At 42.3% G+C, this 21,188-nt stretch overlaps 1 protein-coding gene across 1 annotated transcript; it reads right to left on the bottom strand.

Annotated features, from left to right (window-relative positions):
• Window positions 1-3,793: 3,793 nt before the first annotated feature.
• Window positions 3,794-4,798, bottom strand: LOC149483388 (uncharacterized). The gene has a single exon (XM_089702911.1). The coding sequence runs from the start codon at window positions 4,796-4,798 to the stop codon at window positions 3,794-3,796; it is 1,005 nt and encodes a 334-aa protein (XP_089559037.1).
• Window positions 4,799-21,188: the final 16,390 nt, after the last annotated feature.

Here is a 21,188-nt window from a genome sequence, read left to right as displayed (position 1 = left end):
CTGTTCGCTGTCCGCTGTCCGCTGTTCGCTGTTCGCTGTTCGCTGTTCGCTGTTCGCTGTTCGCTGTTCGCTGTCGCTGTCGCTGTTCGCTGTTCGCTGTTCGCTGTTCGCTGTTCGCTGTCGCTGTCGCTGTTCGCTGTTCGCTGTTCGCTGTTCGCTGTTCGCTGTTCGCTGTTCGCTGTTCGCTGTTCGCTGTTCGCTGTTCGCTGTTCGCTGTTCGCTGTTCGCTGTTCGCTGTTCGCTGTTCGCTGTTCGCTGTTCGCTGTTCGCTGTTCGCTGTTCGCTGTTCGCTGTTCGCTGTTCGCTGTTCGCTGTTCGCTGTTCGCTGTTCGCTGTTCGCTGTTCGCTGTTCGCTGTTCGCTGTTCGCTGTTCGCTGTTCGCTGTTCGCTGTTCGCTGTTCGCTGTTCGCTGTTCGCTGTTCGCTGTTCGCTGTTCGCTGTTCGCTGTTCGCTGTTCGCTGTTCGCTGTTCGCTGTTCGCTGTTCGCTGTTCGCTGTTCGCTGTTCGCTGTTCGCTGTTCGCTTTTCGCTGTTCGCTGTTCGTTTTCGTGTTCGTGTTTGTGTTTGTGTTTGTGTATGTTCACATTCACATTCACATTCACATTCACATTCACATTTTTTTTTTTTTTTTTTTTTATTAGGTCCACCAAACTGGACATAGCACTACAAAAATAGATATGGTTATTCTATGATACATCACAAGTAATAGGTGCTAGACCTTCTAGAGGTGAACACAGCCTGCAATAATAAGTACATGTTCGCTGTCGCTGTTCGCTGTTCGCTGTTCGCTGTTCGCTGTTCGCTGTTCGCTGTTCGCTGTTCGCTGTTCGCTGTTCGCTGTTCGCTGTTCGCTGTTCGCTGTTCGCTGTTCGCTGTTCGCTGTTCGCTGTTCGCTGTTCGCTGTTCGCTGTTCGCTGTTCGCTGTTCGCTGTTCGCTGTTCGCTGTTCGCTGTTCGCTGTTCGCTGTTCGCTGTTCGCTGTTCGCTGTTCGCTGTTCGCTGTTCGCTGTTCGCTGTTCGCTGTTCGCTGTTCGCTGTTCGCTTTTCGCTGTTCGCTGTTCGTTTTCGTGTTCGTGTTTGTGTTTGTGTTTGTGTATGTTCACATTCACATTCACATTCACATTCACATTCACATTTTTTTTTTTTTTTTTTTTTTTTTTTTATTAGGTCCACCAAACTGGACATAGCACTACAAAAATAGATATGGTTATTCTATGATACATCACAAGTAATAGGTGCTAGACCTTCTAGAGGTGAACACAGCCTGCAATAATAAGTACGCGAATACATATTTACATTATTACAATATTAACATAATTTAGAAAAATAATATTATGGATCAATTAAAATACAATATTTATGCAATTTTGGAAACTAATTTTTTAAATGAATTTAGGGATGCGCTAAATATATCGACGTTATTACATACTTTTTCGTTGTAAGCTGAACACATGCGGTGCAATGACGAGTGTTGAGCGTAGTTTGTACGACAAAAGGGAAGACTAAACGTTTTCATGTTAGTGGGACGGCTGAATGGCCTTGGTACATGTATGGTTACATGAAGTGGATTACGTTTCCTTGTGAATTTCATATGATAACACTTAGATACGTTGAGGAACATGTTATTTTTTGCGCACCATAATGTAATGCTGTTGATATCGTTTTGTAATGCTAAAGTATCTTCATGGTTTTTTATTACCCTATACAATTTGAGATCGTCGGCGAACATTTGGTACTTAGACGTAATGTTGGCACCCAGGTCGTTAACGTATAGTAGAAAAAAGAGTGGACCGAGATGAGAGCCTTGAGGTACACCTGAGGGTACTGGTCGAGCGACTGACTTGTAACCTCTGAGTACAACTAATTGGGACCTATTACGAAGATATGATTCGCACCATCTGAGCAGAGAGCCGCAAATACCTGCGTGGTACAATTTTTGGACAAGAAGGCTATGATCAACCATGTCAAATGCCTTGGAGAAATCGGTGTAGATAGCATGAATTTCATTTTGTTTTTCGAGCTCTTCATTGATGTCGCTGACGTATTCCAAAAGATTAGACATGGTTGAACGCCCCGGAAGAAAACCGTGTTGACAGGGGTCAAACAGAGGTTTGAGATGAAAATAAAATCTGTTGTAAATTATGGATTCGAACAGTTTACCCATGGCTGACAGTATTGATATCGGCCTATAATTCTTAACATCACTCTGATCACCTTTTTTGTGTATTGGAGTGATGTGGGCAATTTTCCATTTAGTCGGAAAATGGCCGAGGGAGATAGATTTATTGTAGATGTGGTACAGAGGCTTTGTGAGTTGCGCAGAACAAGTTTTTAAGAACAGGGGAGCGATTCCATCTGGGCCTGGTCCCTTGTTAATGTCTATTCCTTGAAGTGATTTGTAGATTTCAGTTTCAGAGATGTTGCAAGAGCCGAGAGATCCATTGTTAGTGAAGGGTGTCATAGCGAAATCTACTGAATGGGGTGCAAGTTTACTATTGTATATGGAGTGGAAGTATTCAGAAAAGAGATTACAGATATTGTGCCCGCCTTGAACGTTTCGGTCGTCAAGATAAATTTCATCAGGAATGTCCCTACTATTTGATCTTAAGGATTTTATAAAAGACCAGAAGTATTTTGGGTCTTTTTTTATTTGAGCCTTTGCCTCAGATTTAAGTCTATTAATACATGTCAGTAGCATTTTTTGGCAACGGTCACGTAACATTTGAAAAGTAACCAGGTCCATTGGATTAGAGTATTTTTTGTACCTGCTGTGATACTTTGACTTTTCGTTTAGGCATTTAATTAATGACCGACTGAACCAAAAGGGATAGTTCTTGTTATTTTTTGGTCGTAAGGGCGTGTATTGTGTTATTATGGGAGTTATTATACTATAGAATGTATCAACTGTTTCGTCAACTGTTTGTTTAGATTCAAAATAGCTATCCCAACAAATTTTATCTAATTCCTCTTTGATTTTATTGTAGTCTGCCTTAGAAAAATTGAGGCTAGGAAACTTATTAATTTTGGGTGGTTTGTAGTTTTTTAGTTTGATACGTATGTCTAAAGGAGGGTGATGATTATCAATTTTTACAAGGGGGAATGGATTGATCATAACTTGAGATGAGTCTTTTGCGTTAGTGACAATAAGATCTAGCGTGCGGTCATTAATATTTGTGATAGGATTTATTTGGTGGAGACTATTGAATGAAAGGGTGTCAATTAGCAGATTGTCGATTGGATTTGACGAGCAGGTAGGGACTAGATCTTTGTTTGTATCTAATTTCCATTGGATGAGAGGCAGATTAAAATCACCCGCCAACAAGATCACCGATTTCTTCGGTAGTTTATGCTGAACAATATTGTTTAAGTTTGAGGTGAAGTTTTTTAAATTAGTTAAAGAGATAGGAGGAGGGAGGTATACTGCGCAAATAAATAGGGGGACGATGGAATTGCCTTGTTTCAGCTTAACAGCTAGCCATAGGTCTTCGATTGAGGATTCCCATTGCAGCTTACGAATTGGCTGGAACTTATTTAAGACAGCTACAAGTACACCACCTCCAGAGATTTTCTTAGAATCAGAGGAGCTTCGGTCCCTTCTGAATACCGTGTATCTATTGTCAAAAAGTTCGCGATCGAAAACCGAGTCATTCAGCCAAGTCTCCGTGAAAATAACAATATCAGCATTTTGTTTTAAAACATTTGTGAAAAGTTCTTCTGTTTTAGTCCGAAGACCTCTTACATTTTGGTATGTAATTTTTATTTTAGTACAATCGTTTATAACCATTCAGCAAAAAACTAATCGAATTTAAGGGAATTCAGAAAGTCTAAATCCTTAACCACAAAGCTTTTTGACGTTATGTCCTTCCTCATATAAATACGGCCGTTTCTAACCCACACAAATTGAACGTTTTTGTCCTTGGACACTTTACGAGCCGCTGCGTGTAATTGTTTGTTTGTAGGTGATAGATGTTCACAAACGTACACAGGTTTCTGTTCCCCGGCGAGGCCCAAATGAGATGAGTTAAGTTTATTGTCCTGATGAGTCCTGTTGAACGTCTTAACGGCTGCAAGTATTTTATCCCGAACCAGAGGACTGGGGAGTTTGACTATAATCGATCTAGGTCGGTTTGATGTTTGGTTAATTTTTGCGACACGATGATAGTTTATTAACTCGTTTTCCGGTAGCACGCAGCCCACTGTAGCAACAAGCTGCTGAATAGTTGTTTTAAGGTTTTCTGCTTTAAATTCTGGAACGTTCTGAATTTCTAGATTACAATCTCTCGATTGTTGTTCAAGTTGATTCAGCTTAGCACTCAAGTCAGTTACTTGTGATCGTAATGAAGAGTTCTCCAATTCCAAGTTTCCTATCTTCTTGGTCTTTACGTCCAGGTCAGCTTTGAGCTCGTCACACTTCGATGACATGAAATTTACACTATCTGTGAGCTCCTGTATTATACTGCGTGTGCCAGAGTTTTCCTCAGCAAAATCTCGCCTTATATCTCTGAGAAGACGCGATAAAGATTCGTCGAGTTTTTTGTCGATGTACTGTTTGAGGTCTTCGCAATCAGCAGCGGGTGAAGTCGGTCCTACTGGACGGTGAGGAGAATTGGAGTTACCACCCCGTTTGTCTGTACATTTACACTCTGAGCACTTCCAATTGGCCTTGTAGGATTTAGATTCTTTAGAAAAGTTATCTGCAGGAATGCCCAGGCACTGGAAATGGTACGTGGAATTGCACTTGGAACAAATTTTAAGATCGTTTGTCTTAACTTGCTTGTTACACTTACTACATATATTCATTGTTTTTAATTTCCCGTAATCTTGGTAAATTTTCTGAAGCTAGCAACTACGTCTTAGCAAAAATGAAGTTTGACGTTGTCAATTGATTTTGACATGTAAAATCTTGGTTGATTGCGGGTATTTAGCGCTGTGCGTTGTTTGAGGGTATAAAATTCGGTATTGTATTTTGCTATTTCTAGTTGATAAAATGAAAGTAAAGTTGAGATAACAATACCACAGCTTCCTTGTGAGATATATTTCACAAATCACACACTATAAACTTAATACTGATAGAATTTTTATAATAATTTGAAGTTATTGTACGAGCGTATTTATCAAGGTAAAATGTTGCCACTACTCACATTCACATTCACATTCACATTCACATTCACATTCACATTCACATTCACATTCACATTCACATTCACATTCACATTCACATTCACATTCACATTCACATTCACATTCACATTCACATTCACATTCACATTCACATTCACATTCACATTCACATTCACATTCACATTCACATTCACATTCACATTCACATTCACATTCACATTCACATTCACATTCACATTCACATTCACATTCACATTCACATTCACATTCACATTCACATTCACATTCACATTCACATTCACATTCACATTCACATTCACATTCACATTCACATTCACATTCACATTCACATTCACATTCACATTCACATTCACATTCACATTCACATTCACATTCACATTCACATTCACATTCACATTCACATTCACATTCACATTCACATTCACATTCACATTCACATTCACATTCACATTCACATTCACATTCACATTCACATTCACATTCACATTCACATTCACATTCACATTCACATTCACATTCACATTCACATTCACATTCACATTCACATTCACATTCACATTCACATTCACATTCACATTCACATTCACATTCACATTCACATTCACATTCACATTCACAATCACATTCACATTCACCGTTGTTTGTTGTTCGTTGTTCGTTGTTCGCTGTTCGCTGTTCGCTGTCCGCTGTTCGCTGTCCGCTGTTCGCTGTTCGCTGTTCGCTGTTCGCTGTCGCTGTCGCTGTTCGCTGTTCGCTGTTCGCTGTTCGCTGTTCGCTGTTCGCTGTTCGCTGTTCGCTGTTCGCTGTTCGCTGTTCGCTGTTCGCTGTTCGCTGTTCGCTGTTCGCTGTTCGCTGTTCGCTGTTCGCTGTTCGCTGTTCGCTGTTCGCTGTCGCTGTTCGCTGTACGCTGTTCGCTGTTCGCTGTTCGCTGTTCGCTGTTCGCTGTTCTCTGTTCGCTGTCGCTGTTCGCTGTTCGCTGTTCGCTGTTCGCTGTTCGCTGTTCGCTGTTCGCTGTTCGCTGTTCGCTGTTCGCTGTTCGCTGTTCGCTGTTCGCTGTTCGCTTTTCGCTGTTCGCTGTTCGTTTTCGTGTTCGTGTTTGTGTTTGTGTTTGTGTATGTTCACATTCACATTCACATTCACATTCACATTCACATTCACATTCACATTCACATTCACATTCACATTCACATTCACATTCACATTCACATTCACATTCACATTCACATTCACATTCACATTCACATTCACATTCACATTCACATTCACATTCACATTCACATTCACATTCACATTCACATTCACATTCACATTCAACATTCACATTCACATTCACATTCAACATTCACATTCACATTCACATTCACATTCACATTCACATTCACATTCACATTCACATTCACATTCACATTCACCGTTGTTCGTTGTTCGTTGTTCGTTGTTCGTTGTTCGCTGTTCGCTGTTCGCTGTTCGCTGTTCGCTGTTCGCTGTTCGCTGTTCGCTGTTCGCGGTTCGCTGTTCGTGGTTCGCTGTTCGCTGTTCGCTGTTCGCTGTTCTCTGTTCGCTGTCGCTGTTCGCTGTTCGCTGTTCGCTGTTCGCTGTTCGCTGTTCGCTGTTCGCTGTTCGCTGTTCGCTGTTCGCTGTTCGCTGTTCGCTTTTCGCTGTTCGCTGTTCGTTTTCGTGTTTGTGTTTGTGTTTGTGTATGTTCACATTCACATTCACATTCACATTCACATTCACATTCACATTCACATTCACATTCACATTCACATTCACATTCACATTCACATTCACATTCACATTCAACATTCACATTCACATTCACATTCACATTCACATTCACATTCACATTCACATTCACATTCACATTCACATTCACATTCACATTCACATTCACATTCACAATCACATTCACATTCACCGTTGTTCGTTGTTCGTTGTTCGTTGTTCGTTGTTCGTTGTTCGTTGTTCGCTGTTCGCTGTTCGCTGTTCGCTGTTCGCTGTTCGCTGTTATCTGTTCGCTGTTCGCTGTTCGCTGTTCGCTGTTCGCTGTTCGCTGTTCGCTGTTCGCTGTTCGCTGTTCGCTGTTCGCTGTTCGCTGTTCGCTGTTCGCTGTTCGCTGTTCGCTGTTCGCTGTTCGCTGTTCGCTGTTCGCTGTTCGCTGTTCGCTGTTCGCTGTTCGCTGTTCGCTGTTCGCTGTTCGCTGACACATGATGATGGCAAGGTCCAAGATTTACTTCAAGTGAAACTATTTCACAATCCATGTTCACTTTTAAATCAGTAGCAAGACAATCGACAATCGACGCGCTCGCTGTCAAGGACAATTTATTTTTTTATTTTTAGCTACTGAGTGGTCGTAAGAGGCAGGAGACGTTCGCAACACTTCTATTCATTCATATTTATATGATCTGATCTGAATATATGTCTCAATATATGTCGATTAAATTTTTAATTTTTTTTTTTTTTAACAAGGAGTACAAGTTTTAGATTATTAGATTAGACCTCTAGCGTAATCAAAATTTAATTTAAAATTACAGGTCATACAAACTCCCATCCCCTAGTTTAAGGGGTTGAGGGATGAAAGTTACAAGTTTTATATTTTTTTTGTTGTTTGTGTGCTAATACTAGCTTACATACAAAATTTCAGCTTTCTAGGACATTAGGAAATACCTTAAGAATTTTGATGATCATCAGTGAGTCAGTGACGAAATTAGCGTTTTTTAGATATAAATAAAATCTGAAGTATAAAAGCTAATGTAATTAAAACTTATTATATTCAATAAGTCCGCTATTGACAATATATCCCGAAAATTTTGTTGATCTAGCATAATCCAAACCCAAGTTATGAGGGTTCAAAAAAACGTCGAAGCGCTTCGAGAAAAGGTAGGTAGTGCCCGTGCGCTTCGCTTTCGCTTGGCTCGTCTTGGCGGGGGCACTTTACAACAAGACGGATACTATAGCGAATTTATTAAAGAACTTTCATATTGAGATTTGACAACAACATAAGTATAATTTCTCACCATTTTAAACACTAAAATATAATACTTATACATTTCATAGTCTCTAAACATAATCCGCCGTAACCAGACTTGAATCTACCTGTACCACAGAATAAAAACTAGTAACTATAGCGTTACTTGCACAAAATTTTACACGTATTTTATATTAAGGTGCAGTAACGAACGTTCATCGACAAATTTTACTAGGAGTAAGACTAAAACAGGATTGCTTTTAAATTTCTCTTCTTAATTTAATTTTAATAGTAAGTACAAAAAATCCTATATAGTATTTCAAGAAAAAATTTGTGACTTTATCAAGATAACAAAAGATATTTTTTAAATTAAACTTATATTAAAATACACTAGGTAGTGACTAGCCTATTAACAAAAACCATCAATGACCAATAGAAAACAAGTAATGTAGGTATCGTTTATGCTGTTCGCTGTTCGCTGTTCGCTGTTCGCTGTCGCTGTTCGCTGTTCGCTGTTCGCTGTTCGCTGTTCGCTGTTCGCTGTTCGCTGTTCGCTGTTCGCTGTTCGCTGTTCGCTGTCGCTGTTCGCTGTTCGCTGTTCGCTGTTCGCTGTTCGCTGTTCGCTGTTCGCTGTTCGCTGTTCGCTGTTCGCTGTTCGCTGTTCGCTGTTCGCTGTTCGCTGTTCGCTGTTCGCTGTTCGCTGTTCGCTGTTCGCTGTTCGCTGTTCACTGTTCGCTGTCGCTGTCGCTGTTCGCTGTAAGCTGTTCGCTGTTCGCTGTTCGCTGTTCGCTGTTCGCTGTTCGCTGTTCGCTGTTCGCTGTTCGCTGTTCGCTGTTCACTGTTCGCTGTCGCTGTCGCTGTTCGCTGTAAGCTGTTCGCTGTTCGCTGTTCGCTGTTCGCTGTTCGCTGTTCCCTGTTCGCTGTCGCTGTCGCTGTTCGCTGTTCGCTGTTCGCTGTTCGCTGTTCGCTGTTCGCTGTTCGCTGTTCGCTGTTCGCTGTTCGCTGTTCGCTGTCGCTGTCGCTGTTCGCTGTTCGCTGTTCGCTGTTCGCTGTTCGCTGTTCGCTGTTCGCTGTTCGCTGTTCGCTGTTCGCTGTCGCTGTCGCTGTTCGCTGTTCGCTGTTCGCTGTTCGCTGTTCGCTGTTCGCTGTTCGCTGTTCGCTGTTCGCTGTTCGCTGTCGCTGTCGCTGTTCGCTGTCGCTGTTCGCTGTTCGCTGTTCGCTGTTCGCTGTTCGCTGTTCGCTGTTCGCTGTTCGCTGTTCGCTGTTCGCTGTAAGCTGTTCGCTGTTCGCTGTTCGCTGTTCGCTGTTCGCTGTTCGCTGTTCGCTGTTCGCTGTTCGCTGTTCGCTGTTCGCTGTTCGCTGTTCACTGTTCGCTGTCGCTGTCGCTGTTCGCTGTAAGCTGTTCGCTGTTCGCTGTTCGCTGTTCGCTGTTCGCTGTTCGCTGTTCGCTGTTCGCTGTTCGCTGTTCGCTGTTCGCTGTTCGCTGTTCGCTGTTCGCTGTTCGCTGTTCGCTGTTCGCTGTTCGCTGTTCGCTGTTCGCTGTTCGCTTTTCGCTGTTCGTTTTCGTGTTCGTGTTTGTGTTTGTGTTTGTGTATGTTCACATTCACATTCACATTCACATTCACATTCACATTCACATTCACATTCACATTCACATTCACATTCACATTCACATTCACATTCACATTCACATTCACATTCACATTCACATTCACATTCACATTCACATTCACATTCACATTCACATTCACATTCACATTCACATTCACATTCACATTCACATTCACATTCACATTCACATTCACATTCACATTCACATTCACATTCACATTCACATTCACATTCACATTCACATTCACATTCACATTCACATTCACATTCACATTCACATTCACATTCACATTCACATTCACATTCACATTCACATTCACATTCACATTCACATTCACATTCACATTCACATTCACCGTCGTTCGTTGTTCGTTGTTCGTTGTTCGTTGTTCGCTGTTCGCTGTTCGCTGTTCGCTGTTCGCTGTTCGCTGTTCGCTGTCGCTGTTCGCTGTTCGCTGTACGCTGTTCGCTGTTCGCTGTTCGCTGTTCGCTGTTCTCTGTTCGCTGTCGCTGTTCGCTGTTCGCTGTTCGCTGTTCGCTGTTCGCTGTTCGCTGTTCGCTGTTCGCTGTTCGCTGTTCGCTGTCGCTGTTCGCTGTACGCTGTTCGCTGTTCGCTGTTCGCTGTTCGCTGTTCTCTGTTCGCTGTCGCTGTTCGCTGTTCGCTGTTCGCTGTTTGCTGTTCGCTGTTCGCTGTTCGCGGTTCGCTGTTCGTGGTTCGCTGTTCGCTGTTCGCTGTTCGCTGTTCTCTGTTCGCTGTCGCTGTTCGCTGTTCGCTGTTCGCTGTTCGCTGTTCGCTGTTCGCTGTTCGCTGTTCGCTGTTCGCTGTTCGCTGTTCGCTGTTCGCTGTTCGCTGTTCGCTGTTCGCTGTTCGCTGTTCGCTGTTCGCTTTTCGCTGTTCGCTGTTCGTTTTCGTGTTCGTGTTTGTGTTTGTGTTTGTGTATGTTCACATTCACATTCACATTCACATTCACATTCACATTCACATTCACATTCACATTCACATTCACATTCACATTCACATTCACATTCACATTCACATTCACATTCACATTCACATTCACATTCACATTCACATTCACATTCACATTCACATTCACATTCACATTCACATTCACATTCACATTCACATTCACATTCACATTCACATTCACATTCACATTCACATTCACATTCACATTCACATTCACATTCACATTCACATTCACATTCACATTCACATTCACATTCACATTCACATTCACATTCACATTCACATTCACATTCACATTCACATTCACATTCACATTCACATTCACATTCACATTCACATTCACATTCACATTCACATTCACATTCACATTCACATTCACATTCAACATTCACATTCACATTCACATTCACATTCACATTCACATTCACATTCACATTCACATTCACATTCACCGTTGTTCGTTGTTCGTTGTTCGTTGTTCGTTGTTCGTTGTTCGTCGTTCGCTGTTCGCTGTTCGCTGTTATCTGTTCGCTGTCCGCTGTTCGCTGTCCGCTGTTCGCTGTTCGCTGTTCGCTGTCGCTGTCGCTGTTCGCTGTTCGCTGTTCGCTGTTCGCTGTTCGCTGTTCGCTGTTCGCTGTTCGCTGTTCGCTGTTCGCTGTTCGCTGTTCGCTGTTCGCTGTTCGCTGTTCGCTGTTCGCTGTCGCTGTTCGCTGTACGCTGTTCGCTGTTCGCTGTTCGCTGTTCGCTGTTCTCTGTTCGCTGTCGCTGTTCGCTGTTCGCTGTTCGCTGTTCGCTGTTCGCTGTTCGCTGTTCGCTGTTCGCTGTTCGCTGTTCGCTGTTCGCTGTTCGCTGTTCGCTGTTCGCTGTTCGCTTTTCGCTGTTCGCTGTTCGTTTTCGTGTTCGTGTTTGTGTTTGTGTTTGTGTATGTTCACATTCACATTCACATTCACATTCACATTCACATTCACATTCACATTCACATTCACATTCACATTCACATTCACATTCACATTCACATTCACATTCACATTCACATTCACATTCACATTCACATTCACATTCAACATTCACATTCACATTCACATTCAACATTCACATTCACATTCACATTCACATTCACATTCACATTCACATTCACATTCACATTCACATTCACATTCACATTCACATTCACAATCACATTCACATTCACATTCACATTCACATTCACATTCACATTCACATTCACATTCACATTCACCGTTGTTCGTTGTTCGTTGTTCGTTGTTCGTTGTTCGCTGTTCACATTCACATTCAACATTCACATTCACATTCACATTCACATTCACATTCACATTCACATTCACATTCACATTCACATTCACATTCACATTCACATTCACATTCACATTCACATTCACATTCACATTCACATTCACATTCACATTCAACATTCACATTCACATTCACATTCAACATTCACATTCACATTCACATTCACATTCACATTCACATTCACATTCACATTCACATTCACATTCACATTCACATTCACATTCACATTCACATTCAACATTCACATTCACATTCACATTCAACATTCACATTCACATTCACATTCACATTCACATTCACATTCACATTCACATTCACATTCACATTCACATTCACATTCACATTCACATTCACATTCACATTCACATTCACATTCACATTCACATTCACATTCACATTCACATTCACATTCACATTCACATTCACATTCACATTCACATTCACATTCAACATTCACATTCACATTCACATTCAACATTCACATTCACATTCACATTCAACATTCACATTCACATTCACATTCACATTCACATTCACATTCACATTCACATTCACATTCACATTCACATTCACCGTTGTTCGTTGTTCGTTGTTCGTTGTTCGTTGTTCGTTGTTCGTCGTTCGGTGTTCGCTGTTCGCTGTTATCTGTTCGCTGTCCGCTGTTCGCTGTCCGCTGTTCGCTGTTCGCTGTTCGCTGTCGCTGTCGCTGTTCGCTGTTCGCTGTTCGCTGTTCGCTGTTCGCTGTTCGCTGTTCGCTGTTCGCTGTTCGCTGTTCGCTGTTCGCTGTTCGCTGTTCGCTGTCGCTGTTCGCTGTACGCTGTTCGCTGTTCGCTGTTCGCTGTTCGCTGTTCTCTGTTCGCTGTTCGCTGTCGCTGTTCGCTGTTCGCTGTTCGCTGTTCGCTGTTCGCTGTTCGCTGTTCGCTGTTCGCGGTTCGCTGTTCGTGGTTCGCTGTTCGCTGTTCGCTGTTCGCTGTTCTCTGTTCGCTGTCGCTGTTCGCTGTTCGCTGTTCGCTGTTCGCTGTTCGCTGTTCGCTGTTCGCTGTTCGCTGTTCGCTGTTCGCTGTTCGCTGTTCGCTGTTCGCTGTTCGCTTTTCGCTGTTCGCTGTTCGTTTTCGTGTTCGTGTTTGTGTTTGTGTTTGTGTATGTTCACATTCACATTCACATTCACATTCACATTCACATTCACATTCACATTCACATTCACATTCACATTCACATTCACATTCACATTCACATTCACATTCACATTCACATTCACATTCACATTCAACATTCACATTCACATTCACATTCACATTCACATTCACATTCACATTCACATTCACATTCACATTCACATTCACATTCACATTCACAATCACATTCACATTCACCGTTGTTCGTTGTTCGTTGTTCGTTGTTCGTTGTTCGTTGTTCGCTGTTCGCTGTTCGCTGTTCGCTGTTCGCTGTTATCTGTTCGCTGTTCGCTGTTCGCTGTTCGCTGTTCGCTGTTCGCTGTTCGCTGTTCGCTGTTCGCTGTTCGCTGTTCGCTGTTCGCTGTTCGCTGTTCGCTGTTCGCTGTTCGCTGTTCGCTGACACATGATGATGGCAAGGTCCAAGATTTACTTCAAGTGAAACTATTTCACAATCCATGTTCACTTTTAAATCAGTAGCAAGACAATCGACAATCGACGCGCTCGCTGTCAAGGACAATTTATTTTTTTATTTTTAGCTACTGAGTGGTCGTAAGAGGCAGGAGACGTTCGCAACACTTCTATTCATTCATATTTATATGATCTGATCTGAATATATGTCTCAATATATGTCGATTAAATTTTTAATTTTTTTTTTTTTTAACAAGGAGTACAAGTTTTAGATTATTAGATTAGACCTCTAGCGTAATCAAAATTTAATTTAAAATTACAGGTCATACAAACTCCCATCCCCTAGTTTAAGGGGTTGAGGGATGAAAGTTACAAGTTTTATATTTTTTTTGTTGTTTGTGTGCTAATACTAGCTTACATACAAAATTTCAGCTTTCTAGGACATTAGGAAATACCTTAAGAATTTTGATGATCATCAGTGAGTCAGTGACGAAATTAGCGTTTTTTAGATATAAATAAAATCTGAAGTATAAAAGCTAATGTAATTAAAACTTATTATATTCAATAAGTCCGCTATTGACAATATATCCCGAAAATTTTGTTGATCTAGCATAATCCAAACCCAAGTTATGAGGGTTCAAAAAAACGTCGAAGCGCTTCGAGAAAAGGTAGGTAGTGCCCGTGCGCTTCGCTTTCGCTTGGCTCGTCTTGGCGGGGGCACTTTACAACAAGACGGATACTATAGCGAATTTATTAAAGAACTTTCATATTGAGATTTGACAACAACATAAGTATAATTTCTCACCATTTTAAACACTAAAATATAATACTTATACATTTCATAGTCTCTAAACATAATCCGCCGTAACCAGACTTGAATCTACCTGTACCACAGAATAAAAACTAGTAACTATAGCGTTACTTGCACAAAATTTTACACGTATTTTATATTAAGGTGCAGTAACGAACGTTCATCGACAAATTTTACTAGGAGTAAGACTAAAACAGGATTGCTTTTAAATTTCTCTTCTTAATTTAATTTTAATAGTAAGTACAAAAAATCCTATATAGTATTTCAAGAAAAAATTTGTGACTTTATCAAGATAACAAAAGATATTTTTTAAATTAAACTTATATTAAAATACACTAGGTAGTGACTAGCCTATTAACAAAAACCATCAATGACCAATAGAAAACAAGTAATGTAGGTATCGTTTATGCTGTTCGCTGTTCGCTGTTCGCTGTTCGCTGTCGCTGTTCGCTGTTCGCTGTTCGCTGTTCGCTGTTCGCTGTTCGCTGTTCGCTGTTCGCTGTTCGCTGTTCGCTGTTCGCTGTCGCTGTTCGCTGTTCGCTGTTCGCTGTTCGCTGTTCGCTGTTCGCTGTTCGCTGTTCGCTGTTCGCTGTTCACTGTTCGCTGTCGCTGTCGCTGTTCGCTGTAAGCTGTTCGCTGTTCGCTGTTCGCTGTTCGCTGTTCGCTGTTCGCTGTTCGCTGTTCGCTGTTCGCTGTTCGCTGTTCGCTGTTCGCTGTTCACTGTTCGCTGTCGCTGTCGCTGTTCGCTGTAAGCTGTTCGCTGTTCGCTGTTCGCTGTTCGCTGTTCGCTGTTCGCTGTTCGCTGTTCGCTGTCGCTGTCGCTGTTCGCTGTTCGCTGTTCGCTGTTCGCTGTTCGCTGTTCGCTGTTCGCTGTTCGCTGTTCGCTGTTCGCTGTTCGCTGTCGCTGTCGCTGTTCGCTGTTCGCTGTTCGCTGTTCGCTGTTCGCTGTTCACTGTTCGCTGTTCGCTGTTCGCTGTTCGCTGTTCGCTGTTCGCTGTTCGCTGTTCGCTGTCGCTGTTCGCTGTACGCTGTTCGCTGTTCGCTGTTCGCTGTTCTCTGTTCGCTGTCGCTGTTCGCTGTTCGCTGTTCGCTGTTCGCTGTTCGCTGTTCGCTGTTCGCTGTTCACGGTTCGCTGTTCGCGGTTCGCTGTTCGCTGTTCGCTGTTCTCTGTTCGCTGTCGCTGTTCGCTGTTCGCTGTTCGCTGTTCGCTGTTCGCTGTTCGCTGTTCGCTGTTCGCTGTTCGCTGTTCGCTGTTCGCTGTTCGCTGTTCGCTGTTATCTGTTCGCTGTTCGCTGTTCGCTGTTCGCTGTTCACTGTTTGCTGTTCGCTGTTCGCTGTTCGCTGTTCGCTGTTCGCTGTTCGCTGTTCGCTGTCGCTGTTCGCTGTACGCTGTTCGCTGTTCGCTGTTCGCTGTTCTCTGTTCGCTGTCGCTGTTCGCTGTTCGCTGTTCGCTGTTCGCTGTTCGCTGTTCGCTATTCGCTGTTCACGGTTCGCTGTTCGCGGTTCGCTGTTCGCTGTTCGCTGTTCTCTGTTCGCTGTCGCTGTTCGCTGTTCGCTGTTCGCTGTTCGCTGTTCGCTGTTCGCTGTTCGCTGTTCGCTGTTCGCTGTTCGCTGTTCGCTGTTCGCTGTTCGCTGTTCGCTGTTATCTGTTCGCTGTTCGCTGTTCGCTGTTCGCTGTTCACTGTTTGCTGTTCGCTGTTCGCTGTTCGCTGTTCGCTGTTCGCTGTTCGCTGTTCGCTGTTCGCTGTTCGCTTTTCGCTGTTCGCTGTTCGTTTTCGTGTTCGTGTTTGTGTTTGTGTTTGTGTATGTTCACATTCACATTCACATTCACATTCACGTTCACGTTCACGTTCACGTTCACGTTCACGTTCACGTTCACGTTCACGTTCACGTTCACGTTCACATTCACATTCACATTCACATTCACATTCACATTCACATTCACATTCACATTCACATTCAACATTCACATTCACATTTACATTCAACATTCACATTCACATTCACATTCACATTCACATTCACAATCACATTCACATTCACCGTTGTTCGTTGTTCGTTGTTCGTTGTTCGTTGTTCGTTGTTCGTTGTTCGTTGTTCGCTGTTCGCTGTTCGCTGTTATCTGTTCGCTGTCCGCTGTTCGCTGTCCGCTGTTCGCTGTTCGCTGTTCGCTGTTCGCTGTTCGCTGTTCGCTGTTCGCTGTTCGCTGTTCGCTGTTCGCTGTTCGCTGTTCGCTGTTCGCTGTCGCTGTTCGCTGTACGCTGTTCGCTGTTCGCTGTTCGCTGTTCGCTGTTCGCTGTTCTCTGTTCGCTGTCGCTGTTCGCTGTTCGCTGTTCGCTGTTCGCTGTTCGCTGTTCGCTGTTCGCTGTTCGCTGTTCGCTGTTCGCTGTTCGCTGTTCGCTTTTCGCTGTTCGCTGTTCGTTTTCGTGTTCGTGTTTGTGTTTGTGTTTGTGTATGTTCACATTCACATTCACATTCACATTCACATTCACATTCACATTCACATTCACATTCACATTCACATTCACATTCACATTCACATTCACATTCACATTCACATTCACATTCACATTCACATTCACATTCACATTCACATTCACATTCACATTCACATTCACATTCACATTCACATTCACATTCACATTCACATTCACATTCACATTCACATTCACATTCACATTCACATTCACATTCACATTCACATTCACATTCACATTCACATTCACATTCACATTCACATTCACATTCACATTCACATTCACATTCACATTCACATTCACATTCACATTCACATTCACATTCACATTCACATTCACATTCACATTCACATTCACATTCACATTCACATTCACATTCACATTCACATTCACATTCACATTCACATTCACATTCACATTCACATTCACATTCACATTCACATTCACATTCACATTCACATTCACATTCACATTCACATTCACATTCACATTCACATTCACATTCACATTCACATTCACATTCACATTCACATTCACATTCACATTCACATTCACATTCACATTCACATTCACATTCACATTCACATTCACATTCACATTCACATTCACATTCACATTCACATTCACATTCACATTCACATTCACATTCACATTCACATTCACATTCACATTCACATTCACATTCACATTCACATTCACATTCACATTCACATTCACATTCACATTCACATTCACATTCACATTCACATTCACATTCACATTCACATTCACATTCACATTCACATTCACATTCACATTCACATTCACATTCACATTCACATTCACATTCACATTCACATTCACATTCACATTCACATTCACATTCACATTCACATTCACATTCACATTCACATTCACATTCACATTCACATTCACATTCACATTCACATTCACATTCACATTCACATTCACATTCACATTCACATTCACATTCACATTCACATTCACATTCACATTCACATTCACATTCACATTCACATTCACATTCACATTCACATTCACATTCACATTCACATTCACATTCACATTCACATTCACATTCACATTCACATTCACATTCACATTCACATTCACATTCACATTCACATTCACATTCACATTCACATTCACATTCACATTCACATTCACATTCACATTCACATTCACATTCACATTCACATTCACATTCACATTCACATTCACATTCAACATTCACATTCACATTCAACATTCACATTCACATTCACATTCACATTCACATTCACAATCACATTCACATTCACCGTTGTTTGTTGTTCGTTGTTCGTTGTTCGCTGTTCGCTGTTCGCTGTCCGCTGTTCGCTGTCCGCTGTTCGCTGTTCGCTGTTCGCTGTTCGCTGTCGCTGTCGCTGTTCGCTGTTCGCTGTTCGCTGTTCGCTGTTCGCTGTTCGCTGTTCGCTGTTCGCTGTTCGCTGTTCGCTGTTCGCTGTTCGCTGTTCGCTGTTCGCTGTTCGCTGTTCGCTGTCGCTGTTCGCTGTACGCTGTTCGCTGTTCGCTGTTCGCTGTTCGCTGTTCGCTGTTCTCTGTTCGCTGTCGCTGTTCGCTGTTCGCTGTTCGCTGTTCGCTGTTCGCTGTTCGCTGTTCGCTGTTCGCTGTTCGCTGTTCGCTGTTCGCTGTTCGCTTTTCGCTGTTCGCTGTTCGTTTTCGTGTTCGTGTTTGTGTTTGTGTTTGTGTATGTTCACATTCACATTCACATTCACATTCACATTCACATTCACATTCACATTCACATTCACATTCACATTCACATTCACATTCACATTCACATTCACATTCACATTCACATTCACATTCACAATCACATTCACATTCACCGTTGTTCGTTGTTCGTTGTTCGTTGTTCGTTGTTCGCTGTTCGCTGTTCGCTGTTCGCTGTTCGCTGTTCGCTGTTCGCTGTTCGCTGTTCGCTGTTCGCTGTTCGCTGTTCGCTGTTCGCTGTTCGCTGTTCGCTGTTCGCTGTTCGCTGTTCGCTGTTCGCTGTTCGCTGTTCGCTGTTCGCTGTTCGCTGTTCGCTGTTCGCTGTTCGCTGTTCGCTGTTCGCTGTTCGCTGTTCGCTGTTCGCTGTTCGCTGTTCGCTGTTCGCTGTTCGCTGTTCGCTGTTCGCTGTTCGCTGTTCGCTGTTCGCTGTTCGCTGTTCGCTGTTCGCTGTTCGCTGTTCGCTGTTCGCTGTTCGCTGTTCGCTGTTCGCTGTTCGCTGTTCGCTGTTCGCTGTTCGCTGTTCGCTGTTCGCTGTTCGCTGTTCGCTGTTCGCTGTTCGCTGTTCGCTGTTCGCTGTTCGCTGTTCGCTGTTCGCTGTTCGCTGTTCGCTGTTCGCTGTTCGCTGTTCTCTGTTCGCTGTCGCTGTTCGCTGTTCGCTGTTCGCTGTTCGCTGTTCGCTGTTCGCGGTTCGCTGTTCGTGGTTCGCTGTTCGCTGTTCGCTGTTCGCTGTTCTCTGTTCGCTGTCGCTGTTCGCTGTTCGCTGTTCGCTGTTCGCTGTTCGCTGTTCGCTGTTCGCTGTTCGCTGTTCGCTGTTCGCTGTTCGCTGTTCGCTGTTCGCTGTTCGCTGTTCGCTGTTCGCTGTTCGCTTTTCGCTGTTCGCTGTTCGTTTTCGTGTTCGTGTTTGTGTTTGTGTTTGTGTATGTTCACATTCACATTCACATTCACATTCACATTCACATTCACATTCACATTCACATTCACATTCACATTCACATTCACATTCACATTCACATTCACATTCACATTCACATTCACATTCACATTCACATTCACATTCACATTCAACATTCACATTCACATTCACATTCAACATTCACATTCACATTCACATTCACATTCACATTCACATTCACATTCACATTCACAATCACATTCACATTCACCGTTGTTCGTTGTTCGTTGTTCGTTGTTCGTTGTTCGTTGTTCGTTGTTCGTTGTTCGCTGTTCGCTGTTCGCTGTTCGCTGTTCGCTGTTCGCTGTTCGCTGTTCGCTGTTCGCTGTTCGCTGTTCGCTGTTCGCTGTTCGCTGTTCGCTGTTCGCTGTCGCTATCGCTGTTCGCTGTTCGCTGTTCGCTGTTCGCTGTTCGCTGTTCGCTGTTCGCTGTTCGCTGTTCGCTGTTCGCTGACACATGATGATGGCAAGGTCCAAGATTTACTTCAAGTGAAACTATTTCACAATCCATGTTCACTTTTAAATCAGTAGCAAGACAATCGACAATCGACGCGCTCGCTGTCAAGGACAATTTATTTTTTTATTTTTAGCTACTGAGTGGTCGTAAGAGGCAGGAGACGTTCGCAACACTTCTATTCATTCATATTTATATGATCTGATCTGAATATATGTCTCAATATATGTCGATTAAATTTTTAATTTTTTTTTTTTTTTAACAAGGAGTACAAGTTTTAGATTATTAGATTAGACCTCTAGCGTAATCAAAATTTAATTTAAAATTACAGGTCATACAAACTCCCATCCCCTAGTTTAAGGGGTTGAGGGATGAAAGTTACAAGTTTTATATTTTTTTTGTTGTTTGTGTGCTAATACTAGCTTACATACAAAATTTCAGCTTTCTAGGACATTAGGAAATACCTTAAGAATTTTGATGATCATCAGCGAGTCAGTGACGAAATTAGCGTTTTTTAGATATAAATAAAATCTGAAGTATAAAAGCTAATGTAATTAAAACTTATTATGTTCAATAAGTCCGCTATTGACAATATATCCCGAAAATTTTGTTGATCTAGCATAATCCAAACCCAAGTTATGAGGGTTCAAAAAAACGTCGAAGCGCTTCGAGAAAAGGTAGGTAGTGCCCGTGCGCTTCGCTTTCGCTTGGCTCGTCTTGGCGGGGGCACTACCGTGCCCCCAGATATTTTAAAAAGGGATTAATTATTATTTTGTAAATCTTTTTATTATTTGGCTTAATCTGAATGATTCACAGAATTCTGTACAAGCTAATTTCTATGTTAAAAAGATTTGTGTAAGTAACTAACTATATGTAAATTGCATTTTCGTTAACAAATAATTAAAAAAGAGGTTTCATTAATTAATTATTAGCGAAAATTGCATTCGGACATTTAATATTACAAACATATATTTTTTTAATGTAAGGTTGTTAATGTTTTTCATTGTCAATAAAATTTGTTACCTAATTGTATTGTTATAATAACTGTATTTATAATTTATATTCGGAAATAAATGTATTTTCTTTCTTTCTGTCTTTCATTGGTGAATTTATACGAATAATTTAAGCAGCAGAAAATAAAACGTTGGTTTTGT

Source organism: Colias philodice, chromosome 13, assembly GCF_061535455.1.
Source record: "Colias philodice isolate Cphi_HAF_F1 chromosome 13, ilColPhil1 Martin Lab GWU primary, whole genome shotgun sequence".
Taxonomy (NCBI): domain Eukaryota; kingdom Metazoa; phylum Arthropoda; class Insecta; order Lepidoptera; family Pieridae; genus Colias; species Colias philodice.
Note: the sequence above shows the minus strand (reverse complement) of the source record. Positions and strands in the feature narration are given on the sequence as shown.